The 23508-nt window shown below is 44.0% G+C and overlaps 1 protein-coding gene across 2 annotated transcripts in view; it reads right to left on the bottom strand.

Moving 5' to 3' along the window:
• Positions 1–23508, bottom strand: part of FAM135B (family with sequence similarity 135 member B) — a 240963-nt gene that overhangs the window by 115274 nt on the left and 102181 nt on the right. For both annotated transcript variants that reach the window (XM_075581807.1, XM_075581801.1), the window contains one exon: positions 1777–1856. Coding sequence is in view for 1 of the 2 variants with exons in the window: in XM_075581801.1 (XP_075437916.1) it covers positions 1777–1856 (80 nt within the window). In the remaining variant the exon portion in view is untranslated. The remainder of the gene's footprint in view (positions 1–1776; positions 1857–23508) is intronic.

The following is a 23508-nucleotide window of genomic DNA, read 5'->3' as shown; positions in this document are numbered from 1 at the left end:
AATAATAACAATAATAAAAAATAACAGACCTAATTATAATATCCCAGCTTTCAGGAACAGTGATTAATGAACAGCATAATTTAAAAAAAAGATGGTTATGGGGTGTGGTCTAGATGGGCAGACCACCCTTTATTCATTGCTATGCATCACCACTGGTATGATGAGTCAAGGTGTCAAAGCCCTGAAGAGCAGCAACTTGAACCCAGGGAATGAAGTGACACTAGGGGGTGGTATTAGAGGCAGAGTTTGGATCTTGTCTGTAGCGCTTTGGTTTTTGTGAAAAAGACGATGCATACACCACACAACACATACTGTACATACAGGTTTTATACATTGGAGCACAAAGACGCTTTAAGTTACTATTCTGATGTGCGTCTGTTTTACGACAAAATTACAAACCTGACAACACTTTATACATAGCCACATTCATTTTGGCTTAGAAATTGCTTGCAATATGCAAATAATGAAATTTTACCAAATTACGTATTCACGTGCTACGCAATAGGGTTTGGATGGATTTCCTTGGAATTTGTTGGATAAATACATTTGGAATAGTAGAAGATAGGAGAACTCAATAAAAATTATATTTGCAAAGTAAAAAACTGTTTTAATTAGGAAAAAGTTAAGTACTATAATGAACACTTTTTTATTTTATTTTACAAAAACACATTTTAACTTTTGGAAATATAACAATTTTGGAGTGTTCATTTTTCTTCTAATCCTGTTCCTATGATTTTTGTTTGGGGGGTTAAAAGGGGTGTGTGTGTGTGCAGGGCTGCCGACAGATTTCCCTCCCACAGTATTGCGAGAACCCGGCCCCCGCCCCCATTTCGCACCTCACGAGCCCCCTCTATTTCCTACCCTCTTCACATGTATTTCTCTCCTCTCCGTCTCACTCCCTCTTCCTCACTCACTATTAAAAAGACCCCACCCACAATACATATTAAAAAGTCCCCCCACTCCCTCAATACATTTTAAAAAGACCCCCCAACCCTCCAATACTTTTAAAAATACCCCCATTCCCCCAATACATTTTTTAAAAGACCCCCCACAATAATACATTAAAAAACACCCTCCACTCCCCAAATACATATTAAAAAGACCCCCACCCCAATACATATAAGAGACCCCCAGCCCCCAATACATCAAAAAATACCCCCACCTCCAATACATATATAAGAGACCCCCACCCCCCAATACATATATAAAAAAGACCCCCAAACCCCCAATATATATAAAAGAGACACCACCCCCAATACATATAAAAAATACCCTCAATACATATAAAAAAATGACACCTTGTAGATGGTCTGGCTGTGGTGGCCTGGCAGCCTGCGCTGCAAGTTTGGCCCGACTTCTGGCCAGGCCCGGCTGCTGGTTCTCTAGCCGCTGGACCCCGGCTCTCCCCTCAGCTGCAGCGTGCAGGCCTCTGTCCCATGCCGAGCTTCTGTCGGGCCGTCGCGCGCCGGAAGCTGAGCCAAGCCTACTTCTGGTGCACTGACGTCAGAGAAGCCCGTCGTATGGGACGGAGGCATGCAAGCTGCAGGAGGGGAGAGCTGGGGTCCGGCCTCGCGAGAGGAATGGTAGTCGGGCCTGGCTAGATGTCGGGCCAAACTTGTAGCATGGCCGTCTGGCCAGCGGGCCCGGGACACCTCTCCCTTCTGTCCCCCCCTGTCAGTGGCCCTGTGTGTGTGTGTGTGTGTGTGTGTGTGTGTGTGTCTTCCTGAAATTGAAAAGACTTCCTAAAGAAAAAAAAAACAATAATTTTTCCACTACCTGTTTTTGCTATGAGCGTTGCTGTTAACCTGTGAGGTATCCTCGCTGAAATCTTCAAAGCTGCTCTCACATGATAATACCTGTGAAGATAAAATTGGAACATATACACTGTATCATTACTGTGAAACCATTAAGTACTGTATTATCTAAAAAAAACTGCATGGAAAACATAGAATGTAATAGTATTCTGAGTATATATTGTGAAATCTACTGTATAAGTATGGAATCTGTCATTTTTTTTACCTGTGCTACTGAATCTAGCAATGTATGATGGGATGTCTTAACTACATCTCATGCTTAAATATTTTAGTACAGTGTACTGAGTATATGTAGGCTCATTTAATTGCTACTTAATAATGTATTCATTTTTACACCTGTGCCAATGAGTATTTTAGTGTAATGTAGATCTATGCAGAATAATTCATACTCCATTCCATAGTGCATTATTGAACTTCCAATATCCATTCAAATCAGAAAACAATTGTGCAATGCTAGTTAGCATATCATCATGCATTGAGGACACAAGTCTGTGAGGATCTGCTATGTCAGTTATTACTTATGTGTTAACAATGAATATGATCTTCTACAGATAAAGCCTGTCTGTATGTTCAGTTTTCCTTAACTAAAGTCCGGCATAATACCCCTGATGAAGTGAGACATTGCTCACGTAATGCGTAGGGTGAGGTCGGTTACTACAAACATCCTGCTTCTGATACCTGGTTGAATTGCCTGAGGGAACCTACTACGAAGTTGACCAGAGGACTAACTGCGGGCTATCGTGAGCAGCAAAGCGCAATCCTGGACAGCCAGCCGGCAAAAAGCTTGCGTCATTACGCAACTGAGCGCGTGACGTCATCGCGGTAGGCGGAAGCAGGGAGATCAGGGAGGGGATACCAGCATGGACAGCCAGGTGATTAAAGCGGGCAGAGAGGAAGGTGATTCCAAGGGCCCTCAACCAGGCTAAATGTATTGAAAAGCGCAAAAGGATGAAGTAGTATGTGAGTGACACTCTGGGTGTCCGTTTTTATATATTTTATGACATTTTTAGTCTCTCAGTGGATCTGTGCTATGTTGTTTTTTTCTTTTTCTATGATACACTGCTGGGGAATTCCACTGACTTCCAGAGTTATTTGACATCAAGATTGCACCCTTTTGTGAGTCAAATCCATTTATGAGCACCTTATTTGTGTGTTATTGTGCACTGTGTGCCAATATGAAAGGGTCACGATCTTACTGAAACCCCAGACACTAAGGGTGTAATCGTATTATCAGCACCAATGGTTAATGGGTCTGTCGCCTGATAACATCATAATATGAAGTGAATTATCGTTAGGTATCCACACCCGGTTCCGACTACCTGTTCACAGAGGTGTTATTGTCACTTGCACTGTATGATATTATACACTGTGTCTTTTTTTATTCTCCCCTTATATACTGCACTGACAACGGAATGAAGAACAGTGCCAAGGAGGACAATTTTTCTATAAGGACTATTATTATTGTATCTATTACCAACATTACTTCACTAAGAGAGTTGTGTGCTGTTTTTCCTGCTTTTTCTTGCAGCAGTATTAGGACCTACAGAGGGGCCATACCGTGATGTGATTTTAGGCTTAAAATACTTTGGCCAAAGAATTGCAGTAAATGACCCTTGCTTATGTGAAGATAAACAGATAAATATTTAACTGTGTAATTGATCAAGTTGGATGTAGCAACAGGCCTTTTTCTCTTTCGTTCTAGATTCCCAGTTTCTCTAACACACCATAGTACATTATATGTATGGAAGCATAAGTGATGGACAACCAGAAAGGTCCTTACCACCTTCAACACTCAAACATAAAAGAAAGGAAAATACTCTGCAGGAAAACCTGGGAGGTGTATTGCACTGCCCATCATCTAAGAATAATAATGGAAGTAATGCTAAAAGAGCCCGTGCCTGATACTGGAGTATACAGGATAGGGAGGACTGCATATAAAGGATGCTGTAAGGCTAGGATTGTGCAGATGGAGAGATTGCAACAATGGAAGAGGGGCATGGGCAGAAGGTCATAGCTGCAGAAGTATAGGAAGTAGGATGAGCTGATGAGGTGCTTAGTCATCAAGTCAAGGAGGCACAGAACTGTGGGAACAGGTCACAGTTGCAGGGGAATGGGGAAGCAGGACCCTGCGACTACATGAGTGTAGTATGAGTGGGTTCAAGGCAGCAAATGGGCCAAGTAGGTGGGTACGAGCTTGCTGGGAATACAGGGTGCAAAACAGTTTGATACTGGCAGAGATAACTGATCAGTAGGCAGGGGACAGCTGAAGGTGCACAACAAACACAGGTTTGAACCTTCCAGTTCACCATTCTCATTCAATATTATTCCACATGGGTTAAATTAATGCTTAGAATATTTTAATAGTATTCATTCCCGTCTTCTAAAAAATAAAGGTGATTGAAGTGATCTATTTAATATATATATATCTTAACAATCTAAACTCTTAATAATTGAAATAGTTGGCAAGCTGTCATAAAACTGAAGAGCACTGCATATTATTGAAACATTTTACATACAAAAGGAGCATATTACTTTGCATATACAATAAGCTCTTTAGTTTCAGTAAAGTTAAATATCAGTCGAAGCTGTAATCGAATAAGCCCATAAACCCTCTATTACATTTCTGTTTTATTTTCTATCTCATTATGGCTTTTAAGTTATTATTATCTTTCAATGATAACAATTTAAATTATTTACAATTATGGATAACTGTAGCAATTAGATTAGCTTTTGACAGATCTAGGCAATTTAATGCATTCATTAATTTATACCAAACTAGGATGCAAAAGATAGGGAAGAAGAAACCCTGATTTGTGCTTCCAAAATCCTAGGCAGTAGTGAAATGTTATGAGTTTGTTTATAGACGGCTTGTTTCCTTTAGGAAGAAGAGACGAAGAAAGCGTACCCATGATAGAAAAAATATCTCTAATTTATTGTATCATTAAAAAAGCAGCATATCATGGCAAGGAGCCCACACCTACGCGTTTCAAGCCTAAGCTCTTTCCCTGCATGGAAGTCATGCTCAGTTTTCTTTGTCTCTGCTTCGTGTATGCTGAACCGACCTGAAGCCGCGAAGCCGGGTTCAGATTGTGGATTTCATCATCGTGGGTAGCCGGGTCGGGGTTGGAGAGATCAGAGTAAACGAAGTCCAGGCTGGGGTTAAGGCAGACGGCACAAGAGCGATAGTCGGGGTCACAAGTTGGTGTTGGCATCAGGGAAGGCTTTAGCATAGGGGCTACGGCCCAATTAAGCCTCTAGAACAGTGGTTCCCAAACTTTTTCCGCTCAAGGCTCCCCAAGGCGATCAGGATTTTTTCAAGGCTCCCCAAGGCGATCAGGATTTTTCCGCGGCACCCAAAGTAAAAACAAAGGTGTATATACATACCTAACAGTTGCAGTGCGCAGTTGGTGTCTCTCTCAGACACACACTCTCTCTCTCTCTGAAACACTAACACACTCTCTCTCTCACACACACACAAGCTCTCAAACACACACACACTCTCTCAAACACACACACACACACACTCTCTCAAACACACATACACACTCTCACAGACACACACTCTCACACAGACAAACACTCACACAGACACACACTCACACAGACACACACTCACTCTCTCACAGACACACACTCACTCTCTCACAGACACACACTCACTCTCTCACAGACACACACTCACTCTCTCACAGACACTCTCCCTCACAGACACTCTCTCTCACAGACACTCTCTCTCACAGACAATCTCTCTCACAGACAATCTCTCTCACAGACACACAAAAATTACCCCCATACCCCTAATACATTTAAAAATTACCCCCACACCCCCAATACATTTAAAAATTACCCCCACACCCCCAATACATTTAAAAATTACCCCCACACCCCCAATACATTTAAGAATTACCCCCACACCCCCAATACATTTAAAAATTACCCCCACACCCCCAATACATTTAAAAATTATCCCCACACCCCCAATACATTTAAGAATTACCCCCACACCCCCAATACATTTAAAAATTACCCCCACACCCCCAATACATTTAAAAATTACCCCCACACCCCCAATACATTTAAAAATTACCCTCCTTGGGGATGATGGTCAGGCCGGTGTCTTGCGGGGAGGGACGGTGGGGGACGGTGGGGGACGGCGGCATGCCAGTGATGCGGGGGGGGCAATTCTGCAGGGGGGGGCAATTCTGCAGGGGGGGGGCAGACGGCCCAGTGCTATATGGGACGGCAGCAACGTGGGGTGGCTGAACAGCCCGGTCCCTGCACGGGGTGAGGGGAGGGGGGGTCAGTGCTGTGGGGGCCTGTGCCACATTGGGGGAGGGCCGGTGTGCTTCAAGGGGAGGGTGATGGTGCACCGATGCTGCCGGGGGCTGGCGGTTTTGGCCGGGGTGGTGTGTTAGTGCTGCTCCTCCAGCGCGTGCAGGGAGAGCCGGCGCCGGGTTTAGCGTTTTTTTTTGTTTTTTTTAATTTACTGCTTGTTTCCCGCTGCTGGCAGCCCTGATCGCGGCGCCCCTCTAGCCAAGCCATGGCGCACCAGGGCGCCACGGCGCACAGTTTGGGAACCACTGCTCTAGAAGGAGGAGACTCCAAAGCAGGAACGGCCACTGGAACAGTGAAGCTGTAGTGCAGGAGATCCAGCGCAGGCAATTCAGCACAGGACCAATGGTTGAGGTCACAGACTGGGGAAGATACCAGGGAAGTCTGAAGCGAAGGTACTACAAAGCAAGATGGCCACCAGAATACTGAAGCTGTAGCATAGGAGATCCAGCGCAGGTGCTTCAGCACGGGGTGGCTTCCTGATGCAGGATAGATACTGGAAGCAATGAAGGCCTCTAGAAGCAGGGTATAGTGCAGACAGGTCACTGGAACAGTGAAACTTTAGAGCAGGAGATCCAGCACTAACGCTTCAGCACAGGAGCGGCTTCCGGAAGCAGGGAAGGTACTGGAAGCAATGAAGACCTTTGTAAGCAGGGTATACTGCAAACAGACCACAGGAAAAGTGAAGATCCAGCTCCAGTGCTTCAGCACAGGAAGGCCAGAGATAGGCCAAGCAGAGAAGCTTGTGACAAGAACAGGTTACAAAAGAAAGTCTTCAAGGAATTTCAGAATTATGCTCAACCCCTTCCTTGTGAAAGACCTGACCCTAAATATCACAGACAGCCAATAGGGACAGAGCTGCACAGACGGCAGCAACAAGGCAACTGGAGTGTGAGTTCAGAAACAGCTGATCCCAATTGCTCAGTTCAGGGATAGCTTTGTCTGGAACCTCTATAGCCTTGTAAGGGTGAGTTCCAGCCAAACTCTACGCACTCTACGCGTCCGACTTTTTTCCCTGGAGGACGGAGAGATCAGGTGGGGATTTCTGTGGTCGCCCACCGTTGCTAGATCACTATAAAAAAAGATGCTAGATGCTGATTAAGATCACTCTTTGATAAAACGCCACATGGCAGGAAAAGCGTCAGAGGATTTTGGTCTGATCTTTTTGTTTGTGTATGCTCATTAAATAGTTAATAGTTTAACGAGATGCCTCCAACCATTCAATTTTTGTAGTGCTTCGCCTTCATAGTTTTTCTTCATCGTTTTTCTCCATCAGATTTAGGATGCAGAAACAATTTTCCTAAGAAGCGACTTTTTTAATTCTTCTAATGGCTATAAGCAGATACCATGAAATATATTCATTACAGAGACCTATATTAGACTAACAATACAGCTTGTTTTCTATTTCTGTGATACTAATCTTTTGATCATGCTAAATGCAGTTGTTTGCATTCCAAAGATTGATAATATTCCAGGTTAATGGCAGTTCTATAAATGCCTTTGAGCTGTAACATTATGACAACCACAGTCAGGCATGCATGGATAAATTGCTTTCTTTCCATATGAATTAGAAGCTATTCCTGCTAGGCACATCTCAAGAAGAAACCTGCGTGCTTTTCAAAGCTACAAGATTTTATAACCTCAGGCAAATCCTTTAAATATTGATATATAAAATCTGAGTTATAGAAAATATGTAGACAACAAGTCCCTAATGATTAATATCATTATCATTAATGTCCAACACTAATATTATATATATATATATATATATATATATATATATATATATATATATATATATATATATATATACAAATATAGCTGTATGCTCATCTGCATGTCTTAGGCAGGTCTGCAACCCCGCCTTTCCCCACTATCACCCAGCATACAGCACTTCCACTGCAGCAAGGGATTATGGGAAATGACATGCAAATGAGCACACAGTGTCACTTTTTGCCTCAATAACCATTTTTAACATGGTTCCCTATAGGCTTAAGCTTGCTGCATGGTCACAGCTTTGAGCACAGCCAGGGTTAAGGTGCATACCCAGAAAACCACCCACAGACAGCTGTTTCGACCTTGATGGCTCTCATCAGTGTGGGGTTGATTTTACTGGGAATGCAAGAGAGGCTATGGGATAGGCTAAACCATAATACTAAGTTAAGTTATGGTGAGTAAAAAAAGTGACAAAAACCCTCCACAGGAAAGCAAATATGCAAATATAGCTGTATGCTCATCTGCATGTCTTAGGCAGGTGGTCTGCAACCCCGTCTTTCCCCACTATCACCCAGCATACAGCACTTCCACTGCAGCAAGGGATTATGGGAAATGACATGCAAATGAGCACACAGTGTCACTTTTTGCCTCAATAACCATATTTAACATGGTTCCCTATAGGCTTAAGCCCTTAACCCCTCCACAGTAAAGCATATAGCAAATGGAAATATTACTGTATGCTCATTTGCATGTCTTAGACAGATCTTTGCTGTAGAGGGTTTATGTCACTATTTTTTACCCACCATAACTTAACTAAGTATGGTAAAACCTATCCTTGCTTCATTTTTGCATAGCCAGTATAACCAACCCCACACTGATGAGACCCATTAGCTCGAAATGTCTGTCTGTGGATGAGTTTACTGGCTATGCATCTTTTTTTTATTTATTTTTTATAACTTGTATTTTATTATACATAAATGCATGATATACATTAAAACAAAAGACATCAGGTGCATATTTAGCATATCATATACAATAACAAAAGCATAATAAACTCACGTAGTTTTTCGAGCCCTACTTAACCACGTGAGTGGGAATCGTCATGTGTAAGGTACTGGGGTAAATAATAATATAAAACAAATAAACAAAAAAAAAAGGGTGGGGGGGGGGGGGGGAAAGGTAAGGGAGGGGGTGAGGGGGAAGGTGTATCCAAGGACAAGAATATATCTGGGGAACACCAGGACAGCGTGAGGATTATGTATCAACTAGTGAGGCCTTTCTGTAGAATAAGTGATTGGGCGTAAGGAGTATGAGGCTCTAGGCGTGGGGTTGGTTCTCATGCCCCCAAAAGAGAACGCATTTATTACTATTATAGCCAAATTGTGTTACGCTCTACCCCAGGGATGTCTGTTTGGGCAAGCCAGGGGGCCCAAACTTTTAGATAATTGTCGCCAGTGTCATTAACTAAGCTCGTTAGCTTTTCCATCTGGCAGATAAACCAAATACGATTCCGAATCTTTGGGATAATTGGAATATCGGGGCGTTTCCATAGTGCTGCGATCTCGCACCGCGTAGCTAGAGCAAAATGTGCAATTAGTTTATTGTGTGATTTTGATAGGCCCTTTAGGGGTCTGTTCATGAGAAACAGCCAAGGGTCTGGGGGAATAGTGAGATCAAATACTCTCTGGATCCAATTTCTGATCTTTTCCCATAGCGGGTATATCAGCGGGCAAGACCACAGCATATGTAACAGGTCAGCTGTTCCTCCACATTGTTTAGGGCACAATGGGGAGGACCCTGGTACAAACTTAGATAATTTGAGTGGGGTGAGGTACCATCTCATAAGAACTTTATATGCGTTCTCCTTCAGTGTGGTGCATATAGAACTTTTTGCGGCTCCTAGGAATATAGCATTCCACTCTTCGTCGTCCAAGGTCTCCCCCAGGTCCCTTTCCCATTGGGTACGGAATGTAGGTGATTGGTGCTTTGAGATTGCAGGTTCGACTACCTCTCTGTATATCGTAGATATGAGTCCCTTAGTGTCGGTTTCTGCCCGACAGAGCTTTTCAAAATTCGTCAATGGGGGGTATGGGGCAAATTTATTATAAAATGATCTGAGCTGGAGGTATTTATGGAATTCAGCGTGGGGAATGTCTTTTTCTAGTCTGAGATGGTCAAAAGATTTAATTTTTAGATCATGGCCCTCCAGATCTTTGAGTCTAGTATAGCCTTTTTGTTTCCAAATTGAGTGATTATGACCAATAAGACCCGGTGCAAAGCTGGGATTATTCCAAATGGGTGACATCAGGGAATTTGCTGAAGTAAGTGAGTTTTTTAATCTTGATGCTTCCCAAACAGATAAGGAGTTAGCCATTGAGGTGAGCGGTAAAATAGTGTTTTTCCTTGATGTTTTAGGTAGCCAAATCAAATTGTTAAGCTCTAAAGGGGAGCATGCATTTTCTAGCTCAACCCTTCTTTTTAATTTGTGTATTCGGAATGCCATTGTATGACCTGGCTTAATTGAGCCGCTTTAAAATATGACAACAGGCAGGGTACCGCTAGGCCACCCGCTAAGATAGGTCTCTTCATAGATAATTTATTTACTCTCGGTTTTTTACCTCCCCAGATAAAATTAGATATTCCATACTGAAGTGAGAGTATGTCCTTCAGTTTGAGTGGCACAGGTAGTGTCTGGAAGAGGTATAGGATACGGGGAAGTAGATTCATCTTAACGCTGTGAATCCTTCCGATCCAAGAAATCTTCTTGGAAGACCATCTGATTAGGTCTTGTTTTAGAGTCCAGATCAGTTTGGGATAATTTGCTTTATAGATGCTTTTTGCATCTTTGGTGATATAGGTCCCCAAATATTTTATCGAGTTCTTTTGCCAGTTAAAATTGAAATTTAGTTTCAGTAATTTCTCTGTATGCCTAGGGAGGTTGATATTCAGAGCTTCAGATTTGGATTGGTTAATCTTGAAACCTGAGACCTTGGAGAATTTATCCAGTAGGTCAAACAGGTTAGGTAATGACGTAAGGGGTTTGGAGATGATTAATAGGATATCATCAGCATACAGGGCCGCTTTATGTGATTGGGAGTAAACGTTTAACCCTGAGATATCCGGGCTATCTCGAATTCGTGCCGCGAGGGGTTCAATACATAGGGCGAACAGGAGGGGAGATAAAGGGCATCCCTGTCTTGTGCCACTCTGGATTTGAAATGGGACCGAGGGGAAGCCCTGATGTATGACCCTGGCGGTTGGACCTGAGTATAGTGACATAATCGCTCTACTCACCCGATTTCCGAAGCCAAATGCCGCGAGCGTCTCTTTTAAGTATGGCCAGTCTATCCTATCAAAAGCTTTTTCTGCATCCAGACTTAATAGCATGCTTTGTGTGTTATTTTTGTTAGCCAATTCCAACAGATCAATAAATCGTCGGGTGTTATCCGCTGCCTGCCTCCCCTTAACAAAACCGACCTGATCTGGGTGTATTAGTCTGGGTAGGATATGACTTAATCTGTTGGCCAATAATTTCGCATATATTTTGATATCGGTATTAATTAGAGATATTGGCCTATAGCTTTTACAATTTAGCGGATCCTTGCCAGGTTTATGTATAAGTGATATAGACGCCCGCAGCATGTCCCCAGGAATAGGGGCTCCTGCTAAGATAGCATTAAACATTTGGAGCAGCCTCGGAGCAAGTGATTTGGAAAATTTCTTATAATAAAGCCCCGAAAAGCCATCAGGGCCTGGTGCCTTTGATGGCTTAAGCTCCTTGATGGCCTGCGACACTTCTTCCAATGTGAAGTCAGCGCCCATAGCTTCTCTGTCTAGCTCTGTCAATCTCTCCAGTTTTGAGCTGGCTAAGAAATCTCTTAGTGCGCTGCTCGTGTTGTTATTGTGTGCCACCTTCTTACCGTCGTATAGGGAGCCATAAAATGAACCGAATTCTTCCACTATTTTTTTAGGATTGGCCGTAAGTACACCCGATTTTAAGCGTATAGCTTGGATATTAAACTTAGATTGCCTATCTTTCAGTGCGCGCGCCAGCATCGTATCCGGCCTGTTAGCTTTTTCATAAAACTTCCTCCTAGACCAACATAGGGAGTTATCTGCCCGGGAAGTCAATAACATATTTAATTCAATTTTTGTATCTTTAAGTTCCTGTGTCGTAAGTGGATCGGGATTGGTCTTATGACTCGATGAAAGGGAATACAATTTGGATTGGAGCGTCCGAATTTTGGAATCCCTCACTCGTTTTCTTTTAGCAGTGAGATTAATTATTATGCCCCTTAGCGTTGCTTTATGAGCCTCCCATAAAGTCATATGGGACTCCACAGAGCCTGTGTTTATCTCAAAGAATTGAGTTATTTCTTGACCTATCGTTTCGCAGGTTTCGGGTATTTTAAGAATAGATTCATTAAGTTTCCAGTTTGCGCCTGGTCTATTGGTCTGAATATTGTTGCACCTGAGCTCAATTGGTGCATGGTCAGACCATGAAATATCATGAATCTTTGTATGATTGACCTTAGGGACCAGGTGGCACGAAACGAAGAGATAATCGATTCTGCTATATGAGGTGTGTGGGTGGGAATAGAAAGTGTAGTCCCTTGCCGTAGGGTGGAGCTCCCTCCATATGTCTACTAATTGATTATCTTTCAGGGCATTGTGCAGGGAATTTTGAGCTTTTTTATTATCGGAGTCATTTCCCCCTGATCTGTCTATTGAAGATTGCATTGTGATGTTAAAATCTCCTGCTATTATAGTGTATCCCTTAGCTGCTGAGTTTAGCAGGCGGAAGAATCTGTCAAAAAAGGACGCATCCTGTGTACAGGGCGCGTAGAGGGAGGCCAACGTAATAGGCTGCTCATGTATGGTCCCTGTTACAATGATATAACGACCATCTACATCTTTTTTGATTGTCTGGAGAATAAATGGGATTGAGTTGTTAAATACGATGGCTACCCCACGTTTTTTGACCGATGCTGATGCTGTATAAAATTGGGAGAAGCCCCTATCTAGGAACTTGGGGGAGCTATTATTACTAAAGTGTGTTTCTTGTAGAAATAGCACATCCGCTTGTTTTCTCTTGTAATCTGTAAAAGCAAGCTTTCTTTTGATTGGGCTATTAAAGCCCTTCACATTGTGAGAGATTAATGTTAACGCCATGTATTACGAAGCAGGGAATGATATATATAGTGATCTGCATACTTACTTGTGAAATTATATCTGAGGTTTCTGGCGGATGTGTCCCAAACTATCGTGTCGGCTAGACGCTCTGGGTGGAATCTATGCTCCCTGGAGAGGGAAGGGAAAGGGAGAGGGCAGGGAAAGGTAGACAAGACAGGGGAAGCGACAAGAGGGCTAAAACGGGAAAAAGAAAATAATAATAAAATTGTAAAAAGGGATAAACAAAAAACAAGGGCGTATCTCGGGAGCCCCCGAGAGTAGCTCCTGTGCCCAGAGGGTGGGTCTTCTGACTCCATCTTAAAGATGGGCCAGTCTCCTGTGTTGAAGACATCCCACCCTGGGTCTTGGAATCGGTCCCTCATATTTGGGGACCGATGAAGGGGACACATGCTCGAAGGGGAGTATCTCCCCCGGCACTTTTCAAAAAGGAAAAAGCAAAGCATATTTTGTGAACTGCAACATAAAATGATAGTGACATCAACTCAGTGCCACTAACAGTGACCTTAATGACCATGAACCTTGAATCCCGATTGTAATCTAGATAGTGCTATTACTGGTAATGGGGTTAGCGGGATTAACCTTGGCAAAATAACAGTAACCTTAGGCCGTTGAGCCCTTATGTTTGTAATCTTATCTAATGTGAACAGCTTCTAAACAGCTTTTATTAAGCTAACTTATGAAATTTTAAACATGTATATATATGTGTCTGCACATCATCTTCCCGAACATATATGGCAGATATGACACGAGAAACATTAGAATATAGATACAATACATGCGATAATTTCAATCCGTAGAGACAAATAATATGTCAATTGTATTGTATGTATCCTCCATATAACCCGCTTCTTCATATAGAGATATCTAAATATATTTATATCGAACGAATCCGCATGTGCTGAAAAGTCTCCATCACTGATGTAGTCCTTATGACGTGACATAATAGACCTTCTCGTAGCACACCGTATACAGCCAAACCGAAATAGCAGATATTTGTCATAGCGGAATCTTATATAGCGTATATAGTAATATGTAATAACACACATATACACAAACATATGTACACCTACACATACATATATATACATATGTACTCAACATAACAATAATATACCTCTAACCCATATAACATATCTTCTCCATATATACTACTATTTTTTAATAAAATGTTAATCATCCCTGTTATATGGGATCATATGGATTTAATTTCTTTCATGTGTGATTCCCAGACCCTGTGTCACCCTATGTGGGGCAATGTTTAACATGGAGATGATCTTTATTTATTTATGTTTGTTGGGTGTTGTGTATTGTGTGGGGGGCAGGGACATGCTTGGTGGTAACTAGACCCATACATATCCTCCAGGTACCCCAGATGAGCGGGCCGAGACCCGTGAGGAGGGAGAGGGGCTCGACTTCCAAGTCTCCCTCTCCCCCTCTTATTCCATCTGGGGCTGTGGAGGAACCGCTTATTGTAGAGAAGCCCCCGCTGCACTGACGTCACTAGGAGCATGTGGATGCACCGTGCGGAGGGCAACGATCTGGGCGGTGATGCTGGAATGTGTGTGTAATGTGTGTGTAATGCTGGGCTGTGCAGGTGGTGCTGAGCTGGGCTGCACAGGTGATGTTGAACTGTGCTGTGCAGGTGATGTTGGGCTGTGTTGTGCAGGTGGTGTTGGGATGTGCTGTGTAGGTGATGCTGGGATGTGTGTGTAATGCTGGGCTGGGCTGTGCAGGTGGTGCTGGGCTGTGCAGGTGGTGCTGGGCTGTGCAGGTGGTGCTGGGGTGTGCTGTGTAGGTGGTGCTGGGGTGTGCTGTGCAGGTAGTGCTGTGCACATGATGGTAATGCTGGGCGGCGACGCTGGGCTATGTGACCTCCCCGGACCCCCCAGGAAAGCGGGCCGAGACCCGACAGCAGGGAGAGGGGCTCGATCTCCCAGTCTCCCTCCCACTCCATGCGGGGCCGCGGGGGGACCGCCTCCTGCAGAGAAGTCCCGGTCGCTCTGACGTCACTAGTCCGCGACCGAGATCTCGTGAGAAGGCGGGGAGTGCAGGTTATGTGGGGAAAGGCTATGGGTGATGATGCTGGGGCACGCAGACGCTGGGGCACGGGCGCGCGCAGATGCTGGGGCACGGGCGCGCGCGCAGACGCTGGGGCACGGGCGCACGCGCAGACGCTGGGGCACGGGCGCGCGCGCAGACGCTGGGGCACGGCGGCCCCCCCCACCCCGCCACCAAAGGCGAGCAGGCCAGGAATTGAGAGCAGGGAAAGAGGCTCGAACGCCGAGACTCCCTCTCCCCCTCCTACCCCACCGGCAATGGAGGGGCCGTCTCGTGTCCCATAGACCCGGTCCCCCCGACGTCATCAGTCTGCGGCTGATATCTCGCGTGAAGAAGGAACCTCCGGATGACGTCAGCGATTCATTCGCGCCAAAACCCCTGCTACTCCCGCCTCACACAGAGGAGGATGGGGCCAAGATGGCTGCCGCTCCAAAACTGCAAACGGATCTGCTCCAGGCTATAGCTGACATCTGGCAGAGGAGGTAAGTCTGGGTGATATCTGGTACTGGTGGGACAGTGGGCTTGAACAGGGATTCATTCCTTGAGGTCTGGGAGGTTGTAAACTTGTGTTGTTGTGCTGATTAAGATCAGTTGGAGCCTGAAGCCTCCCGCACCACATGCTGTTTAGCACGGGGGGTCCCTGATTTGTTCCAGGAGGGAGTGAGGGGGTTGGCGATGACGGATGGTGGCTGTGCTGGGTTAAGTATGGCTCCAGTGACCCCGAGTTTGGCGAGGAAGCCTTCTCCGTTTTCTGGTTTTTTTAAGGTGTGAGCAACACCATTTTTAATTGAAAGGAGGGCACAGGGAAACAGCCATCTGTATCTGATGTTATGCTCTCGGAGAACTTTTGTAATTGGAGTCAGAGCCTTTCTTTTAATCAAGGTGGCAGGGGCTAAGTCCTGGTATATCTGGAACTTGACCTCCTCGAACTCAAGGGTCTTAGCTTCACGGGAGATCCTGCACACCTCTTCTTTGGTGCGAAAATGGTGGAATCGCGCCACAATATCTCTGGGGGGGTCACCACTCTGGGGTTTCCCGCGCAAAGCTCTATGGCACCTGTCCAGCCGTATCTCAGAGTCTGGTTTATCCGGAAAAAGGTGCTCCAGCCACCTATTGGTAAAATCTTAAGGGTCATTTATATTTTCAGGGACCCCCCATAGCCTGATGTTGCACCGTCGGTCGCGGTTTTCGGCGTCCTCTGCCTTATCTTCTAAAAATCTGACTCTGTCGTTTAAAGCAGTGACCTGGTCGTGTGTTTCAGCTATGGCGGTGGTTGTCTCGTCCATTTTAGTTTCAATGGAGTCAGTACGCTCTCCGAGAGCATCTAGGTCTTTTCTAAGCGCCCAAAGTTCTGTCATGAAGAATTTCTTCATATCTGCGCAAAATGCTTTTAGGTCTTTGCGCCGGACTATATCTTCATCCCCCTCCTCCTCCACAGGAGGATCCACAGCAGGGGCCTTGTCTGATGTCTGCCCAGGGATCTCTTTATTTTCGGGTGGGGGCGCTCCGTTTTTCTTGAAAAAAGTGGTAACCGGTTGGCCTTTGGATCGAGCTGTTTTGCTAATCGGCATCTCTGGATGTTTATAAAAGATGTGCTGTGTAGTAATCAGGTAGAATCACGCTTTTGCCGCTTGTAATTGCTTTAATAGTGCCGGTGGGAGAGGAGCTCTGAAATCAAGTCTCCATTCCCTACAACAGCCAGCAGGTGTCGCTATGCATCTTAAACCTGGCTGAGCTCAAAGCTGTGACCATGCAACAAGCTTAAGCCTATAGGGAACCATGTTAATGGTTTTGAAGCAAAAGGTGGCACTGTGTGCTCATTTGCATGTCATTTCCCAGAATCCCTTGCTGCAGTGGAAGTGCTGTGTGCTGGGTAATAATGGTGAAAGGCGGGGTTGCAGACCTGTCTAAGACATGCAAATGAGCATACAGTAATATTTTATTATCCTTTAACATTGAGTGTTCCATGGTTGTGACTGGCTGTGGGATAGATACTATATCTTGGCATATATGTTTGCAGAGTTTGCAACATGTGTTGTTGCACGGTTTTGTGCCATTATCAGTGTCTTTAAGTTCATTGCGAAAATCCCACAGCCAGTCACAAACATGGAACACTCAATGTTAAAGGATCATACTGCTGCACATCCAAGAGTGTAATTCTAAATGACTGCAGGAGGGTTGATGTACAGTATTCCCACTTCCTAAATGTATAGTAAATGTATGAAAGAGGCTATAGGAGATTAACTTCTGTAATATGAGAATGAATGAAAATACAGATGAAGTAAGGTTATTTAATATCTGTAATCCAAGATCAAAGGCAGCATGGATTTAAAGAGGGATATTCTGTCAAAGAAATCTATATTTTTTTTACTGTGTGACTAAGACAAAAAATCAGGGTCAAACACAGGCTTTCCTGGAATTCCATAAAGCTTACTGTATACTGCTGCGACACACTTTATTCGAGCAAATACCCAGTATGTACCTGGCAGATACCTGGAATGCGCCGCTCCTCACCTCAGACAAGCCCCGTTGCGTTTGCCTTCCCAGCCATGGTTCATGCCTGGCTGACGGGCGGCTGATCTGTTAAATGATAATGATTAGGATTTAATAGGCTGCAATGCTTCGCGTGTCTACCAGATGGCATAAATTCATGAATTGTAATGCAGTATATATATATATATATATACTGTGCAGTATTGCAGCCAGCGGGAATAAAATGCTTCAATCCCTGCCTGGAAAATAACGCAATGCACTCGGGCAGAAAACAGTCACAAACCTCAATACACCCGAGTATACCCGAATTCGTGGGACTAGCCGAGCTCGAATAAAGTGTGTCGCCAGTGTATTACACAAAGATCCCTTCTAAACAAGTGTAGCCCTGATACAGAGGCGGCACACTTTATCCGCACTTGGCTCGAGCTGCAAGCCGGGAGGTTTCCCGGCTTGCTCGTTTTTTACCCTCGGCGTGCCGCGTGTCATCGATGCGCGGTCACGCTTCATCGGGAGCGTGCGCTCATAGCGCGTGCCCAGGGCTCCCCGAGGGAGCCCTGGGTTGCTGTAATTTGGGGGATGGCGGAGGGGGGCTCCGGGGGACCCGGCGGACCCGGAGAGGGGAGGGGGAAGCCCGATCGGAGGACCGATCCTCCGAGGCTCCGGCGCGCGCACGGGACACCTCGGCGCGCGCCCGGTATCTGTCGCGGCCGAGACCGGGTAAATGTTAGAATAAACTCGGCCGCAACAGTACTATAGGTTTTGGGCTATTATTCTGTCCTCCTCCTGGCAGTAAAGCCTAGTAAGGATAGGTTTGTCAGGAGTAATCATGGGTTTTCCCCACTCATTGCAGTTCAGTGAGTCAGAGAAGGTATGTCATCAGGCCTTGTGTCCAATTAGAGGCACAGGGGTGGTGCTTACTGGATCTGTACTTAATGCTGAGACTAAGAGGTGCCTTATGCATAAACCCAAAGCCATCGTTCTCACAGAAACATGGCTAACCCCTTAAACTCCCGATGCAAATATCGCCATTCAGGGATACTCCATTTCTAGGAAAGATAGGTCAAAGAGAGGAGGAGGGGTGTTATTTTATATTGCAGACACCTAACAACTTACACTGTTAAATTGCCCCCCAAGCCCACCCTCTTTTGAAATCCTAGTTGGCAGAATCTGCCTCCCCTTTTCTAAGCCCATCTTGGTTGCTGGCATCTACCGCCCCCCTAAAGCCCCTCTACAATCCCTGACTGATATCACCCAGTTTCTTGGCTCCATTTCCTCTCTGAATAAGAATAGTGAGCTGTTAGTTCTTGGGGATTTCAACTTTAATTGGCTCGATCCTAAAAACCACAAAATCCAGATACAAATCAAGTCACTTAACCTATCGCAACTCATTTCCCAACCCATACGGACAAACCTGAAATCGCACAACCATTCCTTGCTAGACTGGATTCTCTCCTTAAATCCCAGCAGAATCCAATCCTCTGGTATGCTTCCTGATATTTAAAGTGACCATGCAATAGTGTACTGTGTAAGGAAAATTAATCCGCCCCAATCATGTCCTAAAGTTCTCCTCACTAGAACATTTATAAACTTTAACCCACTACAGTTTCAGGCTGATCTTACCAACTGCCCTTTGCATACAATCGATTTAATTTCCGACCCTGATTCTGCGTTCGACTATTTCCAATTTCCAAAACTCTGTGATACCCATGCTCCACTACACAGAATAAGGGTACGGGGGGCCCACCTTCCATGGGTTACAACTGACCGTATAGCACTCTACCAATTCAGGGATGCCTTGTGGAAAAACTACAAAGTAACTGCCACTACCAAGGATCTCAATTACTACAGATGACTGCGGAACATGTGCACAAGGCAAACAAGGCATGCAAAAGCACAATATTACTCTGACAATCTCCACCAGAATACATCAAACCCAGCTAACTTTTGGAAGGTTATCAACAATATATTCCAGCCTTCTAACCATCAACAACCAAGTAATATTACTAAGGGAGATATTACTCTGACAACCCCCACTGACATTGCAACTGCATTCAATGATTACTTTGTGGGGTGTGCTACTAACTTATTAGCGAAACGCAACCCAAACCACAAACCTGAATCTCATCCAGGGAGTACCCATATAGCCCCACCCCCTACCAGCACTGCCCACAATTTTCAATGTGGCCCAGTATCTGAAGAGGAGATTACACAAGCGCTCCTCAAATTAAAACTAAGCAGCAAATGTGGACCTGACTTACTACAATCTAAGTTCCTAAGACATGGTGCCCCAGCCATTGCCAAACCAATTGCTTCCATAGTCAACTCTATTCTGTCTGCAGGCCATATCCCTAAGACCTGTAAAACTGCCAATCTTCAAAAGTGGGGACAAAAATACTGTCTCAAACTACAGGCCCATCTCTCTTCTCCCAATACTATCCAAAGTCTTGGAAAAATGTGTCCACTCCCAATTAAGCGATTACTATACCAAAACAACTTTCCCTAGCTAATTCCAATCTGGATATCGCCCCAAAAACTCCACCGTAACTACCCTGATAAAAGTTTGCAATTAAAACCAGTGTGGAATGGAATGGGAACGGGAACAACTCACTGGTGCAATATTCCTAGATTTTGCAAAGGCTTTTGACACAGTTGATCATGCTATCCTGCTTAACAAACTCCAGAGCTCTGGAATAGGGAAACATGCTTTAAACTGGTTTCAGTCCTACCTATCAGGAAGATCCCAACATGTGTCCATCTCAGGCTCTAACTCCAACCCCCTGGATATCACCTGTGGTGTCCCGCAAGGCTTGTTCTGGGGCCACTACTTTTCTCAGTGTTCATCAATGATCATCCTGCAGCTTGTAAAGAAGCTTCAATACACCTGTATGCAGATGACACAATCCTATATGCACACAGCCATAGCCTCTCTGACCTTCAACACATACTTCAGTCTGACTTTTTGAGACTTGAAAACTGGATTTCCCAAAGCAAACAGTTTTTAAACACTGACAAGACTGTAACAATTGGTTTTGGGACCAAGACTAAATTTTTAAAGATTCCAATGACTAAGCTCCAGCTCAGAACCAATGCTAACACCAGCCTAACTCCTATTACTAGTTTTAAATACCTGGGCATGTGGTTTGACTCCAACTTAACATTCAGGATACACATTGATACCCTGACATCCAAAACCTATGCCAAACTAGGTGTACTTTACAGAAACAAATCCTCCCTAAGTCTGCTGGTCAGAAAGTGAATCGCACAGCAAATGCTAATACCAATTATCGACTATGGAGACATAGTATATTCCTCAGCACCCCAAACCCACCTTAGAAAACTTGACACCCTCTACAATTCAATATGCCGTTTGGTCCTCCAATGCAACTATAACACACATCACTGCGAAATGCTCAAAGAACTACTGATGGGACGGCCGTTATTCGAATAGATCTCAAATCAGTTTTCGTGTTGACCTCTGTATTCCATTCAGTATTTCCGCGTTTTGACCACTATTCATGCCGCGTTCGCGCAATCCGGCACCGGGCAGCCACATGCGGTTGATCTGTTTAATTTAATGGTTAATTGTTTCTTTGAATGCAATTCTTCGCATATCTGCCATGTGGCAGAAGTTAATGAATTATAATTTGGTTGCTATTCTTTGCGTATCCGCCAGGTGGCAGAAATTAATGCATTTAATGAATTGTATTGAATTGTAATTTGCATGGTACAGTGCTACAGTATACTTTGCTACAATGTAAGGGTGCAGGTGTTTAAAACAGATAGCACCCACGTCTATACTGGTACATACTTACAGTGGCCCATTGTGAATTGACCTTGATTTTTCGAAGACGTAATCAAATTAGGCGTTCTTAATAAAAAGCTTTAAATACTCAATGTGTGCCTTTTTCATTCCCCGCACAATAGCTGAGCTGAGTGGACATTATGGCTACACCAAAGGCGTATAAAAAACCTGACTGTAGTTATGCATTTTTAATATATTCGTCAATAAATGCTGCAGCAGATAAAATGGCGACTGTATCTGAAATATATGAATATTTCATTTCGAACTACGATGTTTACAAGTTTTCACCAGAAGTTCATGGGTGGAAGCGTGCGATAAGAAAAACCTTAAGTAACGTTCAGTGGTTTTTTTGCATTGCCCCTCCTGTCGGAGAGATTTGCGGGTATTGTTGCGGGTATTGGGGTGTCATGCCAGAATTTCACAGTATGTTTGAACATGGCAATTTCAAAAGATGAAAGATCGATTTTAACCCATATAAGAATCCTCAATCCCGATTCAGCAATGTGCCGGCAACAGCACCAGCACCGGCCGGTCCGACCGTCAAGGATAACCTGGTGAACGGCAATCCTTTGTACCTGTCCCCGCCATAATTCCTGGAAATGTTCTACCCTGAGCATGATTTCACGTACAGGTACCAGCAAGCTTGCATTTACCAGTACCAAAATGATTTCCCGCTTCATAAGCTGTCAACTACAAGTGTACCAGGTCAGCTGTCACCTGTCAACTATAATGCAGACTTGAAGAGCCACAGTGAGTCATCACCTCCCATTTGGCAAAGTTGATAATGAAGGTTAATATACAGTACAGTACATGACAGTATTACTGTAAGTTTAGAGCTGCAGTTCAAGCTTGCGTGTCAAAACAAAATGATTTTTTAAACAATATTGTACGTACTTTATAGTGCATCAATACAATACTGTATGCGAGTTGAGGGGACAATACTGTACAATACTGTATGCGAGTTGAGAGGATGTTTCTCTGTTGAGTGCACTTTGAAGAATGATTTGATTGGCCGTCGAAGTACGTGGCGCTGCAGCTTAAAAATGTAGGGAGAGGGTGGTGTTGAAGAGTCAGAGCCAATCAGAAGTTTGTTCTCATCCTCCTACAGACACAGATGTACTGTAGGATATTGCTTGAACGGCTGCTTTAATTCCCAATGACACGATTTGACGCATACGCAATACCGGTAATAATATCATATTTGTTTCTTTTTCCCCAGAAAAGAAACTTTGACATCAAGCGGAAAAAGACAAAAGAAGGGATTAGGATGGACCACCAATATTGCTTTTTTTTTAAAAAGTTGCTTGCGCATTGTTTGCCATGTAGGCAAACATTTAGTGACAGTGCCATTTTTATTGATATAACAATTGTGAGCTTTATAGAAAACCTTATACTGTACAGTACTGGTATGCTACTTTTTTAATCTTCAAATCATTTTTTTACATTGTACAGTACTGTCATCTTCACAACTTTTCTTATAAACACCAAAAATAAAAATGTATATCTTTTATTCTATACAGTATGTATTATTTATTATTCAATGCTTTCAACTTTTGCAACAGTACTACAGTTTTTCTTTTACTGGCATGCGCATGCGTGTACTGTACTGTGCTGTATGTCTCATTTTGACATTTTTTTTAATAACAGGTAAGAGAAATGCCCTTGCATTACATTACAGTATGTGAAGTGCAATGCTTTGTTGAACTGTTAATAAGAATTTCAGGTCTGCAATATGGGGGTCAGTCAAAAAATGTTTTTATTTTTTAATTCAAGTTTTACAAATATATATTTTTGGGGGTTACAGTATGAGATTCAAACAGTACTGTTGCTTTTTAATTCCACACTAGTCATGTACGTTCTTTCTAAGGTGGGTGGCTGTAAGGATGTGCTCACCACAAACGAGACGGGACCGCGGTGCTGAGGTGGGATAGGAAATAACACCACCCACAGCCACGAGGGCACGTCTTGATTGAAGAGTGGTCTGGGATTCCGGATCGGGGTAGGAGAGGTACGGTAGGTAGAGAGGCCGTTAGCCAAGTCCGGGGTTAGAGAGAGGGACGTTGTCGTTTACCGTAAGCCAGGATCGGGATGCCAGAGGTG

This window comes from Ascaphus truei, chromosome 2 (assembly GCF_040206685.1).
Source record: "Ascaphus truei isolate aAscTru1 chromosome 2, aAscTru1.hap1, whole genome shotgun sequence".
In the NCBI taxonomy this organism is placed as follows: domain Eukaryota; kingdom Metazoa; phylum Chordata; class Amphibia; order Anura; family Ascaphidae; genus Ascaphus; species Ascaphus truei.
Note: the sequence above shows the minus strand (reverse complement) of the source record. Positions and strands in the feature narration are given on the sequence as shown.